Source organism: Dermacentor silvarum, chromosome 8 (genome assembly GCF_013339745.2).
Source record: "Dermacentor silvarum isolate Dsil-2018 chromosome 8, BIME_Dsil_1.4, whole genome shotgun sequence".
NCBI classification, from domain to species: Eukaryota; Metazoa; Arthropoda; class Arachnida; order Ixodida; family Ixodidae; genus Dermacentor; species Dermacentor silvarum.
In genome coordinates, this window is record NC_051161.1 from 141,471,427 (window position 1) to 141,499,124 (window position 27,698).

At 45.2% G+C, this 27,698-nt stretch overlaps 1 protein-coding gene across 1 annotated transcript in view; it reads right to left on the bottom strand.

Annotated features, from left to right (window-relative positions):
• Window positions 1-12,184: 12,184 nt before the first annotated feature.
• The window catches only part of LOC119461734 (trafficking kinesin-binding protein milt-like), a 71,473-nt gene continuing 55,959 nt past the window's right edge, over window positions 12,185-27,698 (bottom strand). Inside the window, exons 13-14 of the mRNA XM_037723104.2 lie at window positions 24,546-24,687; window positions 12,185-22,718 (exon numbers count right to left, since the gene is read on the bottom strand). Of these exons, the coding sequence (XP_037579032.1) occupies window positions 22,500-22,718; window positions 24,546-24,687 (361 nt within the window). The 3' untranslated portion in view covers window positions 12,185-22,499. The remainder of the gene's footprint in view (window positions 22,719-24,545; window positions 24,688-27,698) is intronic.

Sequence of the window (27,698 nt, forward strand, 5' to 3'; positions counted from 1 at the left end):
TGCACAGGTTGATATTTTCAATTGCATGACTAAAAGTTTGTTATTAGGGTGTTCTTTTTAGCTGCACCGATTTTTTTAATTGCCTATAGCACAATTCTAACCCTTGACCTAAATTGCTCTATTAGGCGGTCCCTACTTCTATGAGAAATTGAAATGCCTAATTACAAAAAATAACTTCTTAATTAATTACGTTAGCGCACATATTTCAATCTACGAATTGTAGCTAGTGAGATTGCAAGGTATATCGACTTGGAACAATTTCTGATGATGGCACGGTTTTCCAGATATTCGCCGTCAAAGTTGCGGTAAAAATGTACTGTTGTTCTACTTATACTTTTTTTAAGAAAACGCTGTTTTATGGATTGAAGCACTAGAGTAACTGGAACGCCAATGCATTTCGTCGGACACATTGAAAATTATTATCTCGAAGCTGGAGGAGTTCTGAGAATCTGTCTAAAGTGGATATGCCTTGCGAACTCACCGGCTACAATTCGTAGATTGAAATATATGTCGTAAAGTAAATAATTAGAAGTTAAATACCGTTGTTATGTTAATTATTCAATCAGGCATATTGATTTCTCGTAGAAATATAACGGCCGCTTTATCGGGAAATTTTGATCATAGGTTATAATTGCGTTAATTGTCATAGGAATTTTTTTTCAATTTTTTTTTTCGAAAGAAAACACGGTGTACTATATAGTTCGTGCGAGCGTGCTCCGCCTTTTATGAAATAATGTTCTCGCTTAATTTCTCCGAATAATGCTAATCAAGGGAAAAGCACAATAAAGACGAACAAAGTAAACTAATCATCATTCCTAATGGCATACGGGTAGCTTCTACCTGGACAATGATTTTTTTTTTTTTGCAAAATGTTCCCATTGCTTCTGCAAGTATGACGTAATAGTTCAGCGGAAATCCGCTAGGTGGAGATAAGTAATTAAAGGAAAACTGAGACTGAGGTTCGAGTCCCGGACCAGGACGAATTTTTCCTCATTCCTCAACTGCGAGGCTTTCTTTCGAGGAACCCGGTTGGGTTTCCATTGTAGCAAATTGCTACATTTGGGTGGACGTACAAATACATACAAATTTTCATTCTTCCCCAGAACAGTGTCTAAGTGGAACTCCCGACCCGCGATGTATTGAAACCTTCCTAATCAAGTGCGTTGGTCATATGTTCTCTGTTATGTATATTTATATGTATTTATTGTATTGCATTTATATTTCTATATTTGCGTATTTCTGTACTGCTTGCCTCGTTTCTGTTTTTGTTTCTTCTTAAATTTAATTATTCGCCTTGCACGCCTGAGTGCCCTTCCTGCATGGACCGATTTGTGGTCCGCAGTATGTTATGATAAATAAACAAAAAGTGCTTAAGGCCTCCGAAATCATTCGTAAGACAGGTCACTTCATTGTAAAGGTCGCGCACCGCACAGCCCACAATATCACCGCGACAGAGTTATTCCTTCGTTATACAGGCAACTTCGTTGTAGAGACGCTAGACTGTATATATAATCGTGATCGGCCAACATTACGTTAAACTACATATCCCCACAGCAACAACCCACATTTGAGTTTTTTTTTAGAACTCAGCCAAATCTACAAACCGAAACTATGGAAAAATGAGACATCCACACAATCGTAGAAATTGCTACAAAGGAAACCCACACGGCTACGATTGGGTGGATGTCTCATTTTCCCATTATTTCTCTCCACCTAGCGGGTTTCCGCTGAACTATCACGTCAAACACTTGCCTATCCTTCGAGTTGTTGATGAATTGGACTTCGTTCTGCTATCTGCTAGCCGCCTGGTTAGCTCAGATGGTAGAGCGGCTGCCCCGGAGATGTGGTGGTCTCAGGTTCGAGTCCCGGACCAGGACGAATTTTTCTTCAAGTGCGAGGCTTTTCTTTCGAGGAACCAGTATGGGTTTCCTTTGCAGCAATTGCTACGATTGGGTGGATCTCTCATTTTACCATTAGTTACTTCTCTCCGCCTAGCGGATTTCCGCTGAACTATTACATCAAACCGAAACTATGTGAGATGGAGCTTCAATGACAGTAAAATCTAAGTAACTTTCCTCTAGAAAAAAGTATCGCAATGAAATTGGCCAGATAGGGCAAGTGAATGATGTCCGAAGATCCTATTCTGGATCAAAATGAGCCAGGTCCTGCTGGTATACGGATCAAAATGAGCAAAATCCACTCGCTTAATAGGAGAGCGCCTTCCACAAAATGTGACTGAGGCAATACAGCAGTCTCACTGCAAGTTATGTTGCTTATTTTGTTACAGCCTTTAATGCTGTTAAAAAATATCCTGTGAAAGAATACAAAGGAGACTCCATATGCTTTCAAGAAGACGAATTTGCTCACTCCATATATTATCTCCGGTGCCCATGCGGCATAGCAGTGGCCCTAATTGACAAACTGCTAATGGCTTTTCTACTGAAATCACAACACACCGTTTTCCAAAGTCGTTCTGAACAATGTTTTTGAGCCGAAACCACATCAAACGGAGGGTTTGAAATCGAAAAGAATCAAATCCCAACTTTACATCTTAATACTGGTCAATTGCGCTGCATAATTTTTCATAACTTTTTGCTGTAAAGTTGCGCTAATTGACATGTAAAACGTATAATTGCTTCGATAGGTTGCATTTGGTTCCGATAACAAATTTGCGCGTTTTTCTCAAATTCTTTTAAAGGAACTGACAACCGAGTTTTAAGGACCCGGTTTTTTTATGACGCAACGAAAAGCTCACCTTCGTTAGTGTTTACACCTGCAGCAGTTACTTCCAAAAGCACGTGGATATTTTATAAGCCAAATTTTTCGATCTGAGCAGTGTCTAAAAAAGAAAAGAGTCCCTCCTCCAACAACACAGAGAATTGAGAATGATGCTATAGCGATGCCGATAGGCAGCCTCGCAAATTGTGAAAACGCCAATTGTCCTGCCTTCACAGGAGTGAGTGCAACTGTGGTTAACCACCTATATTTTGACATTTTCAACACGCTTTAAAAGTAATGAAGGTGGTACAATAACTTTGCGTTGTACAGACCTTCCTTAAATTTGTAGCGCGTTTCTTCGCAAGTATACGCCTACGTTATGGCTGGCTGGCCCCCGGTGTCTTTATTCTCTCGATGGACGAGCCACGCCAACTGATCGAAAACGAAGGTGAAGGCAGCGCCACTTTTCTACTCACTACAAACGAAAGCTCATCTGCACATTGTAGGTTAGAAAAAAACTTATAACAGAAATCGTGTACTGCATTTCAGTACTAATAACAAGACCAGGAACGGTCACGTGACCAACTCTTATGCATCTCCATGCTTTTGCCGCGTGGGTGTCATAGGTCATTTTTCACTACTTTTAGTGAGGAATTAAAAATATAAATTCACGTTTAATGAGAAAAATCAGACGCGTTTTAGCTAATATGATAGGCGATCTTTTCATCAGCAAGGGTTATCTCGATTCATTATCTGAGCGGTTGTCTGTCCCTTTAAAGTGGATTTGACTCACTTCAAAAAAATCTCATTTTTGGACTGCTTTACCTTCTGGATCTGCCTACATTTTTCGATTGCAGATACCTACACTAACAGCTCAAAGTTTTTAGACTGCATATACCCTTGGGAACGGCCCACATTTCTAGAATGCAGTATTTTAGGCATCGGCCCACATTTTTAACTGCCATATAGCTTCAGGATAGGCCCAATCTTTAGACTGCACATAACCACGGGAACGGCCCACATCTTTAAACTACTATCATGGTGATCGGCCCACATTTTGTTAAAATACACGTACCCACAGGAATGACCCACATTTTTAGATTGCACTACCGTAGAATCTGCCTACATTTTTACATTGCACATACCCACAGAAACAGCCCAAATATTTAGACTGCACATACAAAAAGAACGGCCCACATTAATAGACTGCACTATTTTCGAGATGGGCCCACATGGTTAGACTACATCATCGTGATCGGCCCATATTTTGTTAAACTACACATACATGCACAGGAACGACCCACATTTTGAGATTGCACTACCTTCGAGATCGGCCCACATTTTTATGAATGCACATACATGGGTCATTCATATACATGGGTCACGCGGAACGTCTCAGACCCCCAAAGAGAGCATCGTCTATTCTCTTAGGGGGAAAATGAGTTGATTTGTGACTGTGAGAAAGAGGTTTCACAAAAGTATTTTTAAAAGAATTTGCTGACGTAAGCACTCTTTGAAGTTTCAGCGGAGAAGCAAAAGTTGGTTGGAGATATACTATAAACTAAGTGCAACGACAAATCTTACTTTATAATAATTTTGATGTGAGGCCATAGGTGAACAGATTTAAGAATTTTCAGTGCTTAATTAGCTCAGTAAAAAAAGACGCAATTTCACCTGATAGGCGAAGCATCGATCGCGATAGCAAAATAGTGGACAGCTACACAAAGTAAGGATAGTAGTTTTATCGGCCGTATAAACTTGTAACCATATGCACACTAACTAAATTAACAAGCATGGTGTCACGCGCGCACAAGCAGACATGAACGCATCTCACTCAATAACCGCGGAAACTGGCTGTCAAAACGCTGTAGTGAGTCAGCGCAGCTGCGGCAGCAGCGAGCGAAGCCGGCGCGCATCAACGCGATTTTAGCCGCGAAAACACAGGGAGGGCGGACTCTGCCCCGTCCCAGATAGCTTTCAAGTAGAGTGTACTCTCTGCTTTCAAGATACAGCCGCGCGGCCGGCCGCTCCCGCCGCAGAACGCCCCCTCCCCTTTCCCCGGCACCTTCCATCCCGGTGGGACCGCGGGGCCTCTCCACCTCTCTACCCTCCCGCAGGAGCGTTGTGCGTGACTGGTATACTGCGCGCTTCCTTCCCGCTTACCGCCCTCGTGTGCGCGAGCCGCGATTGCCAGCTCACCGTAGCATGCTTTCACTCGCACATACCGCGTACAACGCACGGCGACGATTTGCCCGTGGACTTTATACCGAACCTCACGGCGACGACGACGACGGCAGAAATTTGCCTGGAGTGTCCATAGTATTGATGTCGCAATAAAAGCAAAAACTTGGGCGTTTTCAAAAATTCTTCCATAAACATCTTGATTGTTTAAGCAATACTTTTTTTTACTATTTTGGCCCGTTGCTACAGTTTCTCTTTAAAATAATGTTCTACTATGAAATCGAGTACGTTTCCACAAAATTCCGAAGTTGGCAAAAAATAACTTTTTGACGATGCTCACACCTAAATTAAGCATTAAGGCCCTCCAGATAAAAATACGTGAAATAGCGCATTATACGCGCCACCCTTTCAGCTTGTGATCAAGAAATTTTAATTCGAGCAAATTTTTTGAGAGAAAAATTCACCGACGATTACGATACTCCCCAATGCGAAATTTAAGCGCAGCTGCAGTGTACTAGAATAGGGGTAGTGCGCTCACGGGCGGCGGGCGCTTGATGCCGCCGATGTCACCTTGGAAACGGAGCCGCGTGGTCGCGCTGCTTGCGAATGCAATGGAACAGGGGAACGGGGAGGCACCGGCAGCGTATGTACCGCGCGCCTGTGGGGCGCGTTCTTTAATATTTTATTGCGATAGCAATTATATGAACACTTCAACCGGATTTCTGCCGTCGTCGTCGCCGTGAGGTTCCCTATAGATAAAATCTTCGCCGCGCGCCGTATGCCCGAGCGTAAGCGTGCGGGGACGCGCGCTATCACGGAGAGCGAACGCACTCAATCTCCCACGGGCAAGCAAGGAAGCGGGAAGCCAGCGCCGGAGGGAGCGGGGGGGCACTTCTACTCTGCCAACAACCGCGCTCGTCGCTCGCCCGCACCCTCTCAACTCCACACGGTATGCGCTGTGCATTCGCCGCTCAGTTTCTGATGAAGCGATAGACCGCACGTACCTCGCCCGCTGCGGCGTATGCGCTTGCTGCCAGCGTTTTGACAGTCGTTGTCTGCAGTCATTCAGTGTGATCTATTCATGTTTGTTTGTGCGCGCTCACACCACGCTTGTTCATTTAGTTAGTAATAGTCGGGCCACATTTTCCAACGCACGCTACACATGCAATGCTGCCCGGATCGGCAGTGCAGAGCTACATGTGTGTCCCTTCGCACGCGCTGCTCACGGGAAGCGCTTCTCATCAACCCCACCGTTTCACACGCGCCTTCTCGTGGTCATCGAGTCTCTCTTCATGTCGGTCTACTTACGCCGCAGCACACCTGCTTACTTAATCAGCTCACGTTTACTACAATTCATATTGCTACCAAAGCCGCTCACCTTACTTCGTATGACATTGCTGTGTTGCTATCGCATTCATTGCTTCGCCCTTAGGGCGAAACTGTGACATTTTTTCGACAGGAAAACAAAGTGAAGTGACAATCATTTTTTTTTTCTGCATGCCAAAGGTGGGTCTAATCACGGTGGCATCGCGTTTTGCACTGACGCGCAAGTTTCGGGCATGTATTGCGCGAAAAGTTCGGCAATTTGAGGGGATACGCAGCAAGAAAGCTCATAAGCGTGCGGTGTTATTCGATTAGGTGCTTATTCTGCATTTCCTGCTGAGGTTCTGTTTCGATCTACTAAGTCCTTGTGCTTTTACGAAACTGAAACAAAGCCCTCTGAACTCTTTCAATGCTCGCACCTAACTGCAATTTGATTCCTGAAATGGGCCTGTTCACCCGCCGTGGTTGCTTAGTGGCTATGGTGTTGGGCTGCTAAGAAAATGTTCCGGAGCCCCGACTATGGCGTGCCTCGATCATAATCAGATCGTGGTTTTCGGCACGTAAAACCTCCTAATTTAATTTTTTATTCCCAAAATGGGCAATTTCAAGTGCCATTGAGTCAAAGCTGATTGAACTTAATCCAGATCAAATACTGTTACACGGTGGCCTATATATGTGCTTGACTGCGAATCGCCTTTTGCTTTTCTCGAGCGCGCTCGTAAAGTTGTTCAATACAAGTTGACTTCAAGCGCCACTTAAAGGGCAACTCCGGCGATTTTTCGATGTCAACGGATGTCGATGAAATTCGCTGGATCCGTTCCTCTGAATACCTCCGTCATGTCCTAAAAAAATCAGGCTTGAGAGTTGCACAGATTTTTGACAAATTAATTTAATTTATTGCCTCGAGCACCCTACCTTACCCCCTCCTCAGTTATAGGCCACATTGTGTATGACGTCAGGAATGGTCCACGCAGAGCATGGAGGAAGGAAACCCCAGGAGAGGCCCTGGCCAGCACGAGCGTATTGGAGAAGGTGTGGCGGAAGTCACGTGCTGTTTTTCGCAAAGGAGCACTGGGATGGGTAAAGCCCCTCCATCCACGTGCCACCGCCGCAACCTGGCCGGCGAAAACGCGTATGGAGGGGCTTTAGGGATGGGTACCCCAAATATCAACGTTGCCATGACAACCGCGCTCCTGAAGCTTCGCTGCTGCTCTCGGTCTCTGAAAAGTGAGATAAGATTTTTCCGCTGGTGTCTTTCCCGCAGCACATTTTGTTCGCGAGAAAAGCTGACTTTGGGGTTTGGTGTGTAAGCTTGAAAGTTGTATTTTGGGTCTGTGAGTGTGAGGGTCGGTCAGCAATAGATAGACTCAAGCAATCATGGCGCGGGTCTTCGTCGTCTTCTTCAACGTGCCACGGAAAAACACAGGAGCGCGTCTGCTTCACTAAACCTGCTACAGAAGTGTCGTAAGCTTTGTTTTGACGCGCGTCGGCAGCACACACTTCCGGCCGCTCGTAACAATGCAAGTTCAAAGTTCGCGCCCATCTGCTCCGGCGAGCTGCAGAACCCCTGATTGGAGGCGCAAAGAGAGGTGGCACACCAACATGGCTGCACTTCCGGCTTCAAAAAAGTGACGTCAGGGCCTCTCCTGTCATGGAGGTGTCCATACGCAGAGCTGACGGGATCATGCAGACGACAGCGACGAGAGCGTGCAGGAGTCGACGATCGTGAGCTAGCGCTTGGCGTGAGATGTTGCTGTCGCGAGAAGTTGCATTCCCTGTGGACGGGCAAGTGATGCGGGGTGGCAAGCGGTGTTGCGTTGTTGGCTGCACGAACTTCAGCCCTCGCCATCCGCAAACACAGTTTGAGCCGAAGCCGATCGCGTTCAGCCGAGGTTAAGCCTATCACAGTGGCCAAGTTCGTGCGTCTGCTGCTGGCGGACCAGATCCACTGATATGAAGCTAATTAAGCTATTAGGATGAGGAAAGCTGCTTCTGTAGTTCAGTTTTGAAGATACGGATTTGAAATAAACCATTCCTCATTTCGTACAGTGCACACGGAAAAAGCTAAAAGCGACAACACGACGCGCAATCAACATCCGTATACGTTGCCGTTCTCGAATGCGGCCAGTCGCACTCACCGGCGCTTCCCTATATGAAATGTGACTACGCAAATCCATGGGTGTATTACTACCCATTGTTATGCTGACTCATTATTTAGCTTACGAGCTGCACTGTTTGCCTCGTATCCCAAATGGGCAGCAAGCGGAGGCCCCTTCGATACAGCATGCGTAAACAACCATCTCGTTCAGCTGCCAACAATGTCATACTTCATGACATCGGCGTTGCCGCGAGAAAACTATACATTCTCTAAATGAACTATCATACGCGCAATGTTCCAATCCATGTCTATTTTACGGCACACGTACTAATAGTGTGCATGAAGAGAATACGAAGAATGATAAGCAGGCTGCACAATGCTTCTCTACTACTCGCTCGCTGTTTCCGAAGGTGCGTGGTCGCATGCGATGTAACGGTGCTTACGTGTTTTGATATCTACATGTTTTGATATGTTCTGACATTAATTGATGTCACCGACGAGCGGCTATCTCAAGCGAACGACGTACGAGTGGTCGCTGTTCCTGTCGATGTAAACAAATGCACCGGTCGGTGCTTTGGACTGTCAGCGGCGTTCTTGTGGGATACAAATGCGGAAAGTCGTGCTCCACATCTTACAGTGAGCATGCGAAGCGGTTCCCTGAGAGGGGTAAAACACCTAAAATAGCAAGCAGCACGTATATCAGTGGTTATGCCTACCCTTGGTCTTCATGTCGCAGCGCGATATGTTGCGCATGGGTGCTGGCTCTAGTGGTGGAGGACGGCGATTCGTGGCTATTGAATTCTTCTGAATCATAACTGTCACTGTTTGACAAATCCGAATAGGTGGTGCAGCTTACATGCATTGTCACCCGAAGGTCCGGCGCGGTCACGAATAAGCTGAGCGTCTGCTCTTCGCCGGTTTCGTTCACCCCGCGGGCGAGACCGGCATGCGTTGCGCGCCTTCCCCACCGGGGATACATTCGTGACGTCACACGCAGATGTTCGCTCGGCTGCTTGCTCAGGTTTCGGTTTCGTTTTTGCGCTTTTTTGCTTATTTAAAATTATTTTCGAATTTGTGGAACAATTCTCCTATCAGGTGCGTCACAGGAGGGTCTCGGGAACCTAAATATTTTATTAGCTCGACATGGTCAGAAAATCGCCCTTTAAACAAAAGAGGGGGGTTAAGTAAGTCTCAAAGGGCGGGGGGAGGGGTTACAACCCCCAAACCCCCCCGTCGGTGCGCCACTGCGTTATCTTTACCGGGAAACGCTTGCGGCGAACGCTATGCGAAAAACGCGAGTTTGGTTTCTTCTTTTTTTCCTTTTGCTTTCCCCCGATTGCCGCCACGGATGAGCGGACGTGAGTGCTGTCTAGTGGTGCTTCAAGGTGGCTTCCTCTGCTATCGCCGTCTTTCATCCCCGCTATGCTCCGCTCTTTTCTTCTTCGTTCGCTCGGTTGCGCCGCCGAGGCTCGACGCAGGAACGGGCGCCTGGCGCTCTAAAACGTTTTTTAACGTCCGCAGTCAGACTATCCGACACCCCAGCGGGCCAAGCTATACTTGGCATGCTGGCACGTAACCCCACGGTCGTCGGTCCCGACGCTGTGAAGCTGCCCAACGACGTAAGATCCAAGATTTCCATACACCGGATGCCACGCAATAGGCATCCGACTTACAACGAAGGACGAACACGAGCCAGGGGTAAAGCTCTGATCGCCAGTGCCCGCTTGGACAAGGATCGAACATGCTTCGTACGCTCAAGAAGAAGCCATCTCCTCAGTTGTGATCGACTGCGACTTCCAAAGTCATCAGCTGCGCTACCATCCGCACTTCTAGTTCCAGCGTTGCAGAGCAGGTTGCCATTGCTCTTGCATTGACGGATGGTGTACATGACACGATTTATTGACACTCCAAGGCCGCTATCGGGGCCTTTCAGATGGGAATGGTGGCTCCCCAGGCCCTACGTATCATCCTAATTGCTAAAGATCTCAAACATTACTCATTGGCCTGGTTCCCTGCGCACCTTGGAACCATTGAGGGTGCTTCGCTCAACCCCAACGAGGAGGCGCACTTGACTGCACGAGGTTTGACTGACTGTGCACCGGGTAACATGTCCTCTCCTGGGCGACCCGAGCGTCTCTGCTCGTACAACGATATCTGCAAGCATAATTATCTCTCAAGAAGACTCCTGCCTCTGCCGCACTCCTCGCTGTGCAGGTCTCAGGTAGTCACTCTCAGACTTCTACAAACAAGCACTTACCCGAGCCCTACGGCAGTGCACTCAATGCACCCCGAACGGTTCCCAAGCCAGGACTCCATGCCCCTGTGTGGTGGTTATGCGGATTTCGAGCATGTCTTGTGGCGCTGCGCCTCTGCCGGTCCCCCTTTATCCCAAGAGGAAATGATGAAGCTTATTAAGGCCCAGGACCAGACCTCTCAAATCCTGGCAGTCCAGAGGGCTCGCTAGAGGGCCGTCAGGTTTGACCTTATGGTCCCCGAGTGGGCCTAGCCAGGTGACGTTGAGTTTACTCGCGTCTATTGTGGACCGAATAAGTTGTTTCACTCACTTAACGTCCGCAACTAACCAAACGGGTAGGCACTCCCAAACTGTGTCTATGGCACAAAGCAGCATATGGTACAGATTACTACAGCTTCACGAGTCACTTATATGCTGCATGTTCGAAAGTAGTTTTCGGTGCAGTGCGGAATCATGCAAACGTAAGAAAAGCATGGCCTGTGTATTTTGGGGGGTTACCAACTCGTGCAACGGAGCATTTCAAGCCTGCAGCAGACAAATATGTTTTTCGAGTAACAGGTTTCTGACTAGGTGAATTATGTTTGTACTTCTTCCCATGAAACTCGTTGCATGGGTGACAATTCTCCTTCAATTCACGTATTATTTTTCTTCAATGCACTTCCTGCTTTTTTATATTTGTTTCAAATGATTAGTACTGCTTTTACCAGTTCCCCAGTGTATGTACAAGTATCATTACTTATTAAATGTGCAACAATTTACTTCAGCCTGGTTTTTCCCTCTTTTGCTGTATTGCGCACAGTATTTTTTAAGCTTTTTTTTTTCTTTCTATCGTTTAATCTAACTATACAAGGGTGTCCCTCACAATGCTCAACTGATAGCGCGCGTGCCTAGCCACGCACAAGGCTTATTTTTATGCCGGTTGGATCCTTTCATGTGCAACATATTTTCTGAATAAAGAACATCATTATTCTCCACGTGCACTTCCACAGGCCACACCGTCGCTGCCAGCACTTCTGTCCGCGTCGCCGGTGCTCGGAATGCTTAGCCGCCGGTCTGAAACGTCCACAAACGGAAGCATCGGCCACGCTTCTGCTATGTCCACGTAGCGCCCGTTGTGACACTCGTCGAGATTACGATGGTCGAGAGCTCGCGAGGTGCATACAGCAGGCGACGCCCCTAGGAAGTGAGCACTGGATGAGTGGCGAAGCGCACTGGGATATCATGTGGCGGGCGCAACCAATAGGTGACTGTGGAGCGACTTTCAATCACTTACTCTCTCAGCGCTTGTTTCTGTGTGGAGCACATCTGAAGCGACAAATTTGAAGGCGGAGAAACATGCTTTCTGACGAGACCAAGATAGCGGCGCTCGCTTGCACCGTTCCGAAGATACTGTTGCTTGAAAACCAAAGTTTTTCGCGCGATTTCCAGGAAATTTTTTCGCAACCTTCGCTGATAAAAATTTTTTTAGAGCACTTGTACACCGCGCGGTGTTCAGTGAAGATATATTGCTAAGTCACAAAGAAAAAGAGTTTAGCGGTGCGAAAGCCGCGTCCCCTCTTAGTTGCGGCTCTCAATAGAACACGATGGCAACACGCTTCAAACACTGACAATTCTTGCACATAGTTTATTTTCCTTCCGATGCCATTGCAAGAAATAAATAACATCTTTCTAAAGTAGCTTCTGCGGCGCCGCACCTTCACAGTTCTCTCCACTCCGTAGGCACAAAGGACAGCATGCTCAAGCAACAGGTCACATAACCGCCAACAGTGCAGCGGGTTTGCATTCAAAGGGAGAGAAGTGCAAGGCAGACCAACGTACCGTGTCCTAAAATACTCCCATCACACAAAACAGATATAAATACAAAAGAACCAGTACTCTACCAAACTTACAATACCAGCGGCACACACACACACACTAAACTGCGAAGCATGGAAAACAACATGTATGGTCTTCGTCAAAAGTGTGCATGCCACAGTGCGTGTGACCAAAGCTTTGGAGTGCCAGAATAGCAACAGCTTGTTCATGTGCCTTGGCAAGAGACTCAAGAATTAAAGATTGATTTATTGATTTATTTGGTGTATTGTTTCCAATCGTACAGGGGCTATAGCAGACATCGTAGTTGAAAATTTTGGATTAATTTCAGCCTTCAATGTGCACTTAAAACTCGGTACATGAGCATTTTTGCGTTCTCCCTCAATCAAAGTGTGGCTGCCACAGCTGAGCTTGGAATCAAACCTGGGACCATATGCTTGACCGTGGAGCACCACAATCACAGAGTGCCCACTGCGGGCCAAGAGATAAATATACAATTTAGGGGTTCTGAAACATCAGAACCTCACATGAGTTGCGAGGGGCTGCATCATCAACAGCTCTGTATTGAATATGATCACCTATGACTGAAATCTCGGAACAAAGGCATTTCCCATTGTGGATCTAAGGGCATGGTGTAATCGCAGACGGTCACTGAGCCCGAAGGCTTATGATGAGCAGCAGGAGACATTAGCCACTGCAGCCTTGGTCACACGCACAGAGACTGAACCTTTCGCAAAGGCCACACAAATGCTGAATGCACAAAGGAAAAATGCAATTTACAGTACTAGCCAAAGCTGAAGTACCACTTTACCATACTTTAAACTATTGTGTGATGGAAGCAACGCACACAGTCAACTCCCATACAAATGTGTTTTCCTTGAAGATGTAAAAACATATTTGCAGGAACCAGGTCCACATGTTGTTTTGATTACATCGTGTTTTTCTTTCTTCGTTGTATTTAAACGCAGGCATAAGAAGCAAAGCTTTCTTACTTAACATGCACGCATACATTGCACAAAGGGTAACAGTTTGATAGCTGCTGCGTGAACACACATCAGACATGTTGCAACATACTAAAAAAAAAAATTTCTCTTTCCACCATTTTTTTTTTTTTTTCACACAGCTGGTCACTCTGTGAAAAGATAGCTGTCACAGTGCCCCCTTATAGCATACTGTCAACACTAATGTGAAATGCAAACAAGTTAAAATAAACCAGAATATGTTTCTGTCTTGGTACATTTGCCAGCATGTGCAACATCGGTGTGATTTAGGACACAGTTCAAGAACTGCAGTTTGATTTTTTTTTTTCAGTTCAGTATAATACCACCAGGGCGCAACAGCTTCATAGTTTAGTTGTAGTAGTAATGTGAAGCAGTGCATTACGGATGCTGTGCACTTAAACTTTACACATTGTTCAAACTTCACAGACTACAACAACGGCCAAAACTGGGCCTGTACGCACTTCCGTACAGGAAAAGCTCAACACATAAGGCCAGTCCTTGATCCTCCAGCAAATAACTCATCATATAATATATCTGAAAAAAAAAGAAAAAAAAAAACACTGCCATTCTGTGCACTATGCAGCTGTAACATTTCGTCAGCAGGTTGCATTTCCGCTCCTTTACAATGTCTGTAGTGTAGTCAGGTTCCAAATGAAAAAAGATATTACACTGTTTTGTTGAAACTGCCAAAAAAGTAACACAGAATAGACTGAAAAAAATTTCAAATTGCACAATATTGTGGTGCCAAAAATAATAGCAAATTTACACTTTTTTTTTCCACACAATACAGAATTTTTTTAAAAAGCTACAAGTGCAGCGAACATGGCATTTTCACAGAGAAGTTCCTAGGCGAGGTGGACATACTTTGCTACTAATAATGTGAGCTTCAGAAGACTAATTAACAAAATATTGTAAATGTACTTTTTTTATTAGTGCCTTAGGGCCATTTGTCCAAATGATGAGTTTGAAGGCAGTCGCACTTTAATGCACCCTCATTTTTTAATGCTCTTGAAGACCGCACCTAATTTGAGATACTTATTATCGAATTTCAATAGTAAATCCAGGCAATATCAAAAGCAGGTGCCACGGGAGTGCAGAAAAGGCGGCCCCGCTATCATATCAGACCAAAAGACCCCATGATGACAAGCGCGAGGAAATTTGAAAGTGAACGTCTCGGCCAGTCGCGGCAGCTACCGATACACACGCTTTGCCTGGCAAGCGTGTGCCACTGTGTGTTGGGCCAGGATTTGTCCAGCATGCCATCATTCGAACTTCACCCTACACTTCTTTATGGGGCATTGCCATCTGACGAGCAGCAGCATGCGCTCAGTCTCGATACTGCCTGGACTTGGCCTTCAATTCCGATTATGAATATCTCAACGTACGTGCGATTTTTTCTATTTAAAAAAAAAGTGGGTATGCTATAAAGTGCAATGCCCTATAAGTTTTTCACATAAACAACTGCCCCAAGTTAAAGGGGATGAGACATCAAATTTGTGGCTTTGGCATTCTTTGTTTCAAACTTTTTTTGTTGCTCCAGGAAGCATGATACACGCTCGAAGATTCATATATTCTCGGTAAATCATTTAATATCACATTATATAGGTGAACAATTTTCGATTTCGGTTTCTGGGTGCCGAGTTGGACAGTGACGTCACTGGGCCTCTTCGATTATCCGTCTCTGACAGTCCCGGACTGTCCGGAGAAGCTGCATATGCAACGCTCATTGGCTGAAAGCACTGTCTCGAACAGTCCAGGACTGTCAGGGACGAATATCAAAGAGGTCCACTGTCTAGGAAGCTTGGTCACGTGGGCCCACAAAACTGACGCATGCACTGCTGCATCATCTGCTGTTGCACACACGTGCTTGGCCAGTTTGGCAATATGCTGAGAAAAACTAGGCGAGTGAGTGTGGGTTCGCAGCCGATGCGGCTCACTGCACTCTAGGCTTACCCGATGCTGTGGGCCACCACTCATTCATTGTCACTCTAATGTGGTATGACGTCACTAAAACTTTCGTTACGCTTCCAACACAGTGACGTCGGTGTCCATTGCACTAGCGATGAGTCTCGATTGCGAGAACGAGCATTTAGGCACTCTTTGGAAGTGAATTAAAATATATTTCAAACGTTTGCTGTGTCCAACACTTCATGTTAAGTACCCTTGCATACAGAGGAAGTCTACAGCAGGCGTTTTATAGCCTCAAAATTTGGTGTCTCAATGCCTTTAATGCAAATTTAATTATCAAAATTTTTAATTAGTCATTTCAGAATAACTTGACCTATGGCAAAGTATTTCCGCCTTGCCGTAGAGTGCATATGCGAAGACAACAGGTGTCTCACAGTCAGTCTTTCTATAAAGAAATCTCTATTCTCTAAACAAAAACCTGGACAATTAAATAACTTGGCATGTAGTTTACTTATGGTAGCAATGTTCAGCACGGTAAAATGAAAAGTGATTAAGAGTTTTATTTATGGGCATAAATATCGCTTGTCGTGTTATTCGATCAACAATGGATTGAAAAGAACGCGGCTGCCACTAGTCGGCATCACAAGTCTGGCCTAAAATGCATGCGCACGCTGAACAAGCACAGCAGACAGGAAATGAATTGTGTGGACGGACATAGCTTAAGAGGTAGAATACTGTCTGCCAAACTTTTTTTTCAAATACTCATTTTTCTCCCAAGATAAACTACAGCATAAAGTCTGGACAAGAGTGACAGAAACAATGAGAAACAAACACTATGACACTCGTTCTTTTTTTTTCTGGGGTTTTTATGTGCCACGTAACGATTGCTGTACGCCAGTTTAGTAGAACACAGGTCTGATGTTGACACAAAATAGAAAAAAAAAAAGGAGCGCAAGGACATATGCAATATCTGTCACGTTTGCCTAAAAACACCATAGGATGGCCGTGTATGGTCAGAAAAAGTATGAAAGCAATAGACCAGAATGTGAACTGAACCCAACTCCCACTCTCTTTTGATGTGACAGCAATTTGCTTTTCCAAGAAAGTCACAGTCATGAAACCGGCATTTTTTTATGTCATTTTTCTTCTCACAAAAACTGTACCACTCAATAAATATGACACTCTGCACATCCTGGGGCACTAGTATGTTGTGTTAGTTTGACTTACTATTTAACATTTGCATCCCTGTAATCTGGTTCAGTGATGAAAGGAACAATCCCCTTCACATCATCCCAGAATAACTTGCATCAAAGGTACACCCTTCAGTTAACAAAAAATCATACGAAACTTGACAACAAAAGGCACAAGAGACAATTTGTGGAGAAACGAGCCATTCTGTGCGGGGTTCAGCGTACGACTAGAGTAGGTAGAAACGTTACCAGTGACCTTGCATTGCAATCAACAAACAAAACGCCTTCCATACACGACACTCGGGCAGAAAGGCAAACTTTCTGTAATAGGCTAATGCAGAAATGTAACCATTGCCAGTTACATCTTACACTAAGCTCTTGACGTGCCAGACTCAAAGTGAGCTCAGCACCGCAAATGCTTTTCGTCACTCACGACAGGTATGTACACGAGGGCCACTGTAGTGCTGTACTACATTCAAGCTGAAAACAGCGGGCCAATGCAAGCGGGTGTTCTCAACACGCCTTTCAGCATACCACACCCACAAATGCAACTTCAGTTCTGCGGATCCCCTCCTCATCTACAGAAAGTCTGTATAGTCGAGAAGAGCCAAACAAAGAGTTAAGTGACTGCAAGCTGAGTTCCATAAGCGTACAACACCCGATGAGAATAACCTAGCTAAACTAGCTCTAACCAAAGATGTGGCTATTTCACAAGCACAATAACAGACTGCGCAAGCACACTAGAGACACGCCTCCTGTACAAGTGGCAGACAAACTCTGCAATCGGGAACACAGCCCCTGCTTCCCATGTACCACCAAGCATTCTTGAACACGTGAACCTGTGTGCCATGTATTGCATTCACAAGTTGGCTCAAGCTATCACACTTGATCCAAGTATATTTTGTATATATTTATTCAGTTGTATAAGTGACACTTATTACTGAGTGACCGATTCATTGATTGATTAGAGGAAACATTAAACTCCTTCTGAAACTATGAACAAAGACAGATTTCCTCGGTTATAACGCCGCTAACAGCTTTGTCCATATTCGTACGCCAAAATGCATAAGGATTCCCTTTCATGTGCTTCTTGCCTACTATGCAGTCCAATGAAAAACTTGTTAGCGTACTTCTGCTGGCCTGTAACGAGTTTGTCTTGGCAAAATGCTGCCACAAAAATAAAACCTGATTTCCTTAGCTGCCCTCTGTTCACGTGCTGCAACTAATAACGGGTTTGCCTCTTGCTCAGTTACAACACAAAAACCCTATTTTGTGCAACGTTCACTGCCTCATACTGCCACTACTACAGTTCTATTTCACAGCTTGAAAGCCAATGTTGGCCACAAAAACTAAGCTGCTTTTCCTACACTCTTTAACCTTCTCCTTAACTACTGTTGTAACTAATATTTTCCAGGAGAAAACCATATTAAGCCAACAGATATTGAAGCCAAGGAAAGCATAGGAGAAGTTATTTGTAGTTTTCAATCAAAGTGTACAAATGATAAGCTAAAGGGAAATGAAACCGAGCGGAAAAAACAACTTGCCACCGACGGGAGCCGAGCCCACAACCTCCACATTACGCTTAACTTCATAATATTGTTGTGACTAACAAAAATCGGGCCTCTCAGTTCCCCTTCTTCTCGGTCATTTCAGGAGGAAAGGCGACTATAAAGAAAAAGAAGGCTGAGGCAATGGTATTAACCTAATGCACTGCAAGAGGACACAAGGTCCACTGAAATGGATGACTAAGATTCTGCATCGTACGGGAAAGCGATATCTACAAGAAATACCCGATAGCTTACACTCTTTCTCCACACAGCCCTGATCACCAGCTATCAAGCTATGCACCCTAAGATGTGGAATATGCAAGCTTTAACAGATAAAATGAGAAGGGCCACTCAACCAGAAGTAGTGGATAACTACAAAGGAACCCTAAATGGTTCCCGCGAAAGAAAGCACTGCAGTTGGATAAGAATTTGTCCCAGTTTAGGTATCAAACCTAGGACCGCCACCTTTCTGTGGCAATTGGCTACTCAAAGTTATTCAGTTGCTTTGTCACTTCAGATTTTTGGTTAATTTGTTCTCATCCTACCAATAGCTGGCCTCCTCGTTAGCTCAGCTAGTAAGGTCCGGAAAGATGGTGGCGCTGGGTTCGATCGCCCTATTGTGGCAAATTTTTCTTCAACTGAGAGGTTTTCTTTTTGAAACTGTCTGGATCCTTTCCTTTGCAGCTTCACACCGACTTTCATGTCAATGACAAGTTTCCATTCCACGAAGCTCCTTCCACATTGGAGATTCCCAAAGAAGTGATTTGCTTGGGCCTTGAACAACACGCACTTGAAAAACACCTATTGCGCCCTGCACAGACTGCTTTAATAAAATGGGAAGCTATATGATCGACCACAAGCACCCTGAACTGCACAGCACGCAGGAAAATGATGAACACACTCGAGACTGTACACAACGTAAAGGCAGCGTACCACTACAGTAAATTCACCCAGAAACACATGCAGACACTTTCATTCAGATAAGTGCACTCAGGAGGGTTCCCACATGACAGAACAACACACTAGCTTTTGGTCGTTAGTGGTGGATTCACACGACCAACGACTGAATTGGCTTCGCATGACAAACTCGGCCGAGAAACTGAATCGGATTCACACAATAGACTGACATGACTGACAGGCAATTGCATTCGCAACACAGCGTGAATCTGTGTACTGATAAGGTGCAATGTCGCTCTGTGGCACCAAATCGCACTGTGCAAAGTTGTGTTGGGGCAACATTTCAGAATGATCACTTTCGCAGATACAACCACTTTCGCGAGCTATCGCGTGACTTGGCATCAAACAGGTTGGCATCTACACCTGACAACGTTCCACAGTGCCAAGTACGCAGTCTTGGTACAAAGCCAGGAACACTATCAATTGCAGACGTCAACACTTTAGGAGCCAAGTGATGCGAAATCTTGAGAAAGCGATCATATCCCCAAAGGTGATTGTTCGAGAATATCACCCCTGCTTGCAGCACAATTCTTTGGCGCTAAGCTGCCCCGCTTGGCTTGCAGACTGAGTCGGCAAATGCAGGTACATTGTGTGAATCCACATTAATTGGGGGCAGTTTGCTTGGCATCAATGGCAGCAAAAGTGAGTTTGACTTTGTACATGTTATCCGCATCACATCCGTGCACGAGCGGCTCAAGTCTCACTACTGCAGTGTTGGCACCAACGCATGACCACTCGTGGCATCGCAGTGTCCTTCAATGATGGATGCTACATTTTGCTGTCGCGATACGCAAGGCTGCAATGCTGTCAACTGGTGGTGGTCCACGTCGAATGCCATAGCATCAACACCAAAACGTGACACCCGACTCCACAGCACTGCTCATGTTGGCCTCCCCAAACTAACAGCACGACGAATGAGTTGGGCAACAGTGTTCAACAATGATTTTGCAAGGCAACACAAGCAGGACTGTGCCAGTCTTACATTGCACGTTAAGTGCAGGCACATCTCACGCTTGCGAACTATGCTAAAACTCATTGTCTGGATACCGAAGAAACAACTATTGTAAATATAGACCGCACAATCTTGTACAGATGCGCAAAGGCTACAGCTACCCTATCTTTGCTGCAAGGTAGCGTGAAGACTGGTCATTAAATACTATCACTCTATAGTTACTGACACTGCTTTGTGGTTGGTATTGATAAAGCAAACAGCCCAGGAACCCCAGTGAAGAAAGGTTGAAAACAAGCTAGCTATCAATGTCTCACACGAAGCCTAACCACCACTCTATCAAGGCCATTTTGGCACATCGTAAGCACTCAACAACGAAGCGGTGCACCAACAACCAACATATTTTCCCACTGCCTACAAGTCAAGCAGGAACAGGCATGCTTCGGAGCTCACACAGTTCGGAAAGCGTATGATGTAATGGAAAGAAGCACCCATGAAAATGAGTGTTGAGAAACCAGCACTGCCCAGAGAGCCAGAATACAGATACAGTATCACTGTCCATACCAGAAATGTGGCACAAACACAGAGGACAGCAAGAAAGGTGACAGGGACAGACGCTTCATCACGCATAAGTGATGAAATCTTCGAGTTATTTCTACAGACGTTTGCTTCAAGTCACTAACAGTTGCCAGTGACAAGAATTTTTTTTTCGTTACTTTCATTTCCTGATTCTGAATCACTGCAAAGTGTGTTGGTGTATGCGCTTACGCTTGTACTGCGCTCACTCACTTTTCCTAGAATTTATCTGCTTTCATTTTATCCTGACAATTTCATTTTTTCCGAATACGGTATTTCTCACCATGGCAAAACTTGCTGGGCTTGCAGTATTGATAAATAAATATAAATAAATTAGCAAATGCACATGCGCAGAGTGGCACGCTACAAAAGCATACACCAAAGTGCAATAAAAGATTTTCATCCAGGAAACTAAATTTACTTTTCTGGACAATCATCTGCTTAACTCTAGTTTGATGCATTTGCTGCTCTGTGGGCATGCTATATGTATATGGCGTCTACCATCTTCGAGCACTGCTCAATGTAACTCTCAAACTTGTGTCGTCACGTTTCTTTGTACCAGCATTCCCTTCTGCACTCCTGCAATGACAACCTGTCCATGTGCCAGATTTCTGGTCGAAGCATGCACCATCATGCTCAGCAACGCACTGAATTAAATCATTGTGCATCACTCTAATGAAACGTACAGCATTATAAAACCATGGCATCAACATCACTAGAAAAGCAGTCCTGCCCTAATCACACTTTCATGTGTGCCTCATTTCAAAGTACGCAAGCACACGCCGACCTGCACGCAATCTCTGTCATACATAAACATCTACACATGACAGCACATGACTTGAAAACATACGCCTACCGTTTAGACCCCACATGGTCACTTTTTTAATGATGCAAGGTGCCTAAACAACAAGCTTAACATTTAAGATGGACGCATCAACAGTGCAAGAAAAACACAAGGCTAAAAACAAGGCTTCCTACAGGTACACCGTAATACCAATGAAAACAAGCTCGCCTACAGAAACTTAAAAGACCTCGAAGGACCACTGCAATACGTCCTCTGCAGCGCAACTTATCTCTGAAAAACAGAACTTGCCTGTCTCCTACGGAAGCCACAGATGCTCAAGCCCACTAATCAGACTCAACTCTCACTAAAAGATGCTATCAGCTTGACTGAAATTGTCTGGTAAAGCAGCAGAAAACCACAAGAAGGCACTCTTGAACACTCATTCACAGCTTGTCATCATTCATGATGATAATGATAGCTCACCACTCTAATCAGGCTGTCCTAAGCTCGCCTCGCTATGCATAATCATGCAATGCTGCAATCCTGAATGGTCGTAGTCGCAACAACTGCAACCAGAGGGTGCCACAATCTTGCTGCAGTGCCACCTAAAGGGTAAGGTCTGCAGATACATGGGGACAATGTCGGTCCTTTTTTTTGCCTTCTGCCCAGTCGGGCACACGCACTCCACCTAATGTGTTAGTTTTTTTTGGTAACAGGACATGGCTAAGAATGGACCAGCTCACGAATGTGGCTTGTACTATTCCTGCAGCTATTGCAACGTGTTTTCTTCAGTTATTTCTCGGCACAAAGAGCAGGTCAAAAATAAATCCTTGAGCTACTATTCTGGCACTCAAATAAAACAGCGGTGTCACACGCACCGAAAAAAATACAGGAAGCCAAGTCTAGTCGTGCTACCTTGAGCATGCACGGTTTCCCTAGAAGAGCAGGCTTACATTCGCAGTGTGAACTCTGGACCCAAACCGACCAGAGTTCTCCTCGCAGTGGTCCTTTCGTGCGTCTATTGTGTGCCCACAGGGTTCCGCACCTCTACGAAAACCCTAAATGAATAATCCTCTGGACTCTTCCCAACCTTGGAACAACTAGACAACAACAGATGTATAAATATCATCACAAGATAAAAAAAAGTTACAATAAACAGCTCGCTTGGGTCGGCAGCACTAGTCACACTGTCTCTAGTCAGCTAGCTGCCAACTGCCGAACTACTGCAAGTGTCCCGCTGCAACAACTCCGTCGCATGCTGCTGCGCCGCTGAAGCACCCTCGTGGACGACAGCTAGCTTCGATGGTCGTACCGGTGAGTGGGAGTACCGCGATGAAGCCCGGTATGCACGTAGAAGCCTGGTGACTCTGCGACGCTGCATCACGGGGGAAGATGGCGGCGTCTCTGGGACTGGCTTATCCTGCGTAGACAAGACCTCGTGCAGTGAGACCTGAGAAAGCAGACTCATACAACAGATTCGCATAACAATAACTACTCACACAAAATTTCTATTCCAACTTTAAGGGTGAAAGCAGGTGACACATGCATCTGTCAAATGTGGCACATACTGTGTAGACAACTGAACTATGGTGGTCAAATGATGTGCAACTCTCTGCCCGATTACTTAAATCAGGCTCTACTGTCGTGAACTGTTCTGCTTCAACATTATTTTTACTAACTTTAATATGCACCCATTTATATCTGACAAGCACTGAAATGTCTTGACTTCTTTTATGTGTATAGCTATGTGGCTGCATGCCTTCGTATCTGGTTCGTATGCCGATCACAACACCAGTTTTCTCTCTGCTGTGTGGCATTTCATTTTGCTGTACACTAGTCATTTAACTTTTAATGTCTGATCTTTCCTCCGCATTGTAAACATGCACCAGTACCATTATATGGCCTTGCAGTTTATTTAGTTTGTTGCCACTTGCCATGTAGCGTCACAGACTCAGCCAAGCCCTTAGGCAGCTTTATGTTCGTGACCTGAGCCTCTTCTACTTTTTATAGTGTTCAAACTGTTCAACAAAGGAGATGCACAATACGGTGTGAATATGATGATTAGGGTTGGTAATATCGATGAATTATTAATCAATTAAATGTACCCTGCAAAACGATTAAATCTTCATCGATGCCCACCTTTCATTTAATTGACTTAATCGGTTAGACCATTTCGATTAATCGTTTTCGAGTTTCACAGGAGTGGCGCGAAAAATTTTGAAATCGTACTAAAATGGCGGCGCACGAGCAGTGACTGTGCGGCTGTGGTAGAACGACTGTGGACTGTTTTTTCGAGTGATGCTGAGCCAAGCGCTTCCCCTATCTTCCCCCACATTGCACACTGAGCGTCAAGAACAGAGCACGCACAAAGGTATAAGCTGCCATTGCACTGCTAGACTCGGCCCCTGATGCAGATCACTTTCAAGACAGGGCGCACACAGCTGCGCAATGCACAGCTGCTGTGCCGCCGCTCTCCGTCCCCTCCCCCCTGTGCCATGCGCGCAGGGCGGAGGCGCGTTTTCCTTCCCTGAAAGCAGGGGATTGAGCCACAATAGTCGGCGTCGACGCACCTGGAGCGCCTCAATGCTCATATAATTGCTATCCCAATAAATGTAAGAAACACACAGTACAATTCAGTGTCTGACATGGCGTCCAACACAATCGTACCCGTCGGACGCCATATCAGATGCCGAATCGTATCGTGTCTCTCCTACTTCATAGCAGCAAATTCAGGGTGCGATCATTATGTGAGGAAAAGAAAAGACACACTTCGTGATTGGAAAAGTGGGGGGTGCATTCGTTATGCGAGTGCGTTCATTATGCGAGAAAATACGGTAATATCTCTGACGATGCGATCAAAGCGATTATGTAGCTGCTAGCAGGAGCACACCTGCAGGGGCATGGCGTGGAGCAGCGTTCGATATATCGAATGTGGGGTTGAAAGAAAGTTCGATGTACACATAGTCGTCGCTATATTTGGGATTTTCAAGTGGATTTTACAACTGTTCGATATAGACAATTATTTGATATAACCAGAGTTTGATATATTCAGGATTGACAGTAATTTAAAAAAGTAAGATGTCGGCGAAAACGTTAATGAAAAAATTCTGGGCAAATCACCGTTAACAGTGCTTAAAATCCTTTCATGAAATATGGAATGCTTTGGGCTACGAGTTGGCAACCTTGTCCCCAAAAACTGTCATATTGCTAAGCAGACGGCCACACGGTGTGCTACTTTCACACGCACCTGCTGCTCCTGTTGCTGCTGGGTCCGAAGCAGCACACTGGGCGTCCGACTCTCACCACTGCCGCTGCTCAGCTTGGAGAGGCAGGCCTGCAGCCGCAGCCAGGGCGCTTCCGGCTCCCAGCCTGGACCTTGGACCCAGCACCTGAATGGACCAGGAGTTGAGAGGCTTAGACTGACAATGTCCAGAAAGAGTCTCAATGACGAGTCAGCCAATGGCTGCAAGGGGCAATTAATCAATAAATAAATAAATTAGCCCAGAAAGAGTCTCAATGACGAGTCAGCCAATGGCTGCAAGGGGCAATTAATCAATAAATAAATAAATTAGCCCAGAAAGAGTCTCAATGACGAGTCAGCCAATGGCTGCAAGGGGCAATTAATCAATAAATAAATAAATTAGGACCTTTGACTTACAGTGCCGCAAGGAACAAAAGCAATTACACAAGGGACAAAAGCTGTACTGACTTCCGAAAGATATGAATCAGTGTACATGAAGGAATGTTATGCATGAGAGCAAGAACCTTAAGAACAATTGTGGCAAGGAAAACAAAAAACAAGAACAAATACAGAAACTTAACCGATGAATTACGTGATAGAAATGCAAGCACAAGGCATGATGTTATTCTTTGCATGCGACAAGGCCCTCCTCAGCAATTTATTACCTTGAATTACTGGTCGTCCTTTTTGTAACTTTTCAGCTCACCACGACTGCGCACAAGCTTTTTGTTCCCCAGTTCTCCTGTCATGTTGAACAATTGAACATATGCAGGAAGTCAGTATGGCAGTTGTTTCCTGCAAAATCACCTGTTTTCCTTCTACTGCACGTTACAAATGCACCACCAAGAGGCCCAGATCAAAATGGTGTCAAATTCGTTCAAACCTCATCTACATTACCAGCTGCAGGTGTTGGTATGCAATAGGCCATCTACCTAAAGTTCACTTGTGACATGCATTCCATGGCCAAGGTCTGGGAATCCACTCCTAGGGCCAGTGTCCAGCCAGCCTTCAACACTGATGCAATAGTGGCAACACTGGAATTCACTTATGGCCCTGCCCTGGCGCAACAAACCGGACTTCCACAACCATGGACCAGTTTGAGGCCGCTATGCATCACTCTCACATATTCTCTCCACGTTCATTTTTCCTTGTTTGGTGTCTTGTATTTTAGAAGAGTCAACCAATGATGCGCAAACTTTTGTGTGTTCACAGCAGTTGTTGCAGCCTTAATGAGCCCAAATGTTTGTCCCCTGGCCTTGGCTTAAAAGCATTTACTTGCCTCCGGTACACAAAGTGTGTGACTATCTGGAAGAAACCAGAAGCAAGCAGTTGATCCAGGAGAGACAATGGTAGCATATGTGCAAGTAATGTGTCGCAGAAAAATCGAGTGCAGCAACGTCATTTCATATTACATTCTTTCTATTCAGCACACTAGGGAATGCACATGACACTGCCAACGTTGAATTCTACACTGTATCATGTGGCACGTATGGAGCATCTGGCTTAACTCTGTGGCAGGATACTTGGCTGGCTCACAACTGACTTGCAATCGAATCCTGAGGCAGGATGAGACTCTCTTATTGTTGGCCTGTCACTGGTATCCGTTACAATCATAATGCAGTGCCTCCTTTTAAGCCAAGGAAGAGACCACAACAGCCATTGCAGAGAACGTTGCAATCTGACTGGCCCCAAGCTGCTTGGCAGTATCATTTTGAAAAAAAAAAAAAAAAACATTTTAGAGTGGCTGAATTAGCTTTTGGATTGGATTACATCCACCAGACACGTCCCGCTTCTATAACGCAAGTGCTGTGTGATAGCATGCGTGTTTCGTGCATCCATCCGATACTGCAGTGCATGTGCGCAGGCACATGTGAGCATGCAGTGCATGTCTACGTGTGTGTCAACTTATTGTTGGATTGCTTTAGCGAAATCTGCAACTCCTTTCTATCAAGTCCAGCCACCTCCCCGCTTTACCTTCGTTCCACAGCGGTGCATCGCTTCGTTCGCTTCCTCGAGATCCTGCGCTCCCATGCCTTCTCGTGGGCAAGAGTCTTCCTACGAAATAAACTTCATGAAAAATTTGTGTGTTTGCGTTTTCTCAAAGCCTAGCATAATGCCTCAAGAAGGCCGAGGTGGTGCCTGAAGCCAGCAGCAATAAGAAGCACATGCAATTGGGCCTCAAGTACGTGTGGAAATGTTTAGGCACTGCAATTAGATCCCTCCATAATCAGTTCAACTAAGTTTCTGTTATTTCCAGTCTCACAGAACTTCAGGCAATCAGAATTACCCCCACAACAAAGTCCATGACAGGCGCATTTCGCTTCAGCGAAGCTTTCGTGGTACAAGTCTGGGCACAAGCCTGGACACAAGCAGCAGCCCGGAAAAGAGTTAGACTTCAGCACTACTCTTGTGGGTCCTGATGCTAAGTAAATGTTGATGATTGAATAAAACGCAAATATCTGCCACATTTGAATGCCCCAAAAATAGCAGTGGCAACAACCATGCAACAGCCGACTGCGTCATCGCCACTGTCATCCCAAGATGGCAACAGCACAACTTTTCACCTGGCTTGTAACAATGCGCTGCTTTCACTACAAAATTTCATTCAGAAGTTACAGTATTTTACATGATAAACTAATGGCAACAGCATGCCACATGTTTCTGGCATTCCGTAGGCATTTCCACTTAAGATAGTCATGGATTTTGTCAGCAAACATCATACTGGCATCCCTGCAATTGTCGAGGCTGACTACCACATCATTTATGGAGAAATGAGCAATGATGAAATCGCCAAGAGTGTTCATGATGATCTTGCTTTATCGGATGGTGAAAATGTTGCCACAGGGTATGCGGCCACTCCAATGGCACCTTTGATACAGCGCAGCGTTTCGGAGAAACGTACACTGACGTCATGATGGCTCACCTGACAGAATGTTAAAGCCACGTAACATTGTCGCTTGCTGGCAAGCATTAAAAAAATAAAGAAAAAATACTTTTGAAAGTAAAATTTCCTTTTGGCGCTGGCATACCATGTTTCATGGTTACTTGCAAATTGAACATTTATGAAATTCTACAACAACAACATTTTTTTACGAGCCCTATCAGTTTCATTGTGGCAGGGTTCTCAATATGCAAATGATGAGAGTAATGTGCTATGCA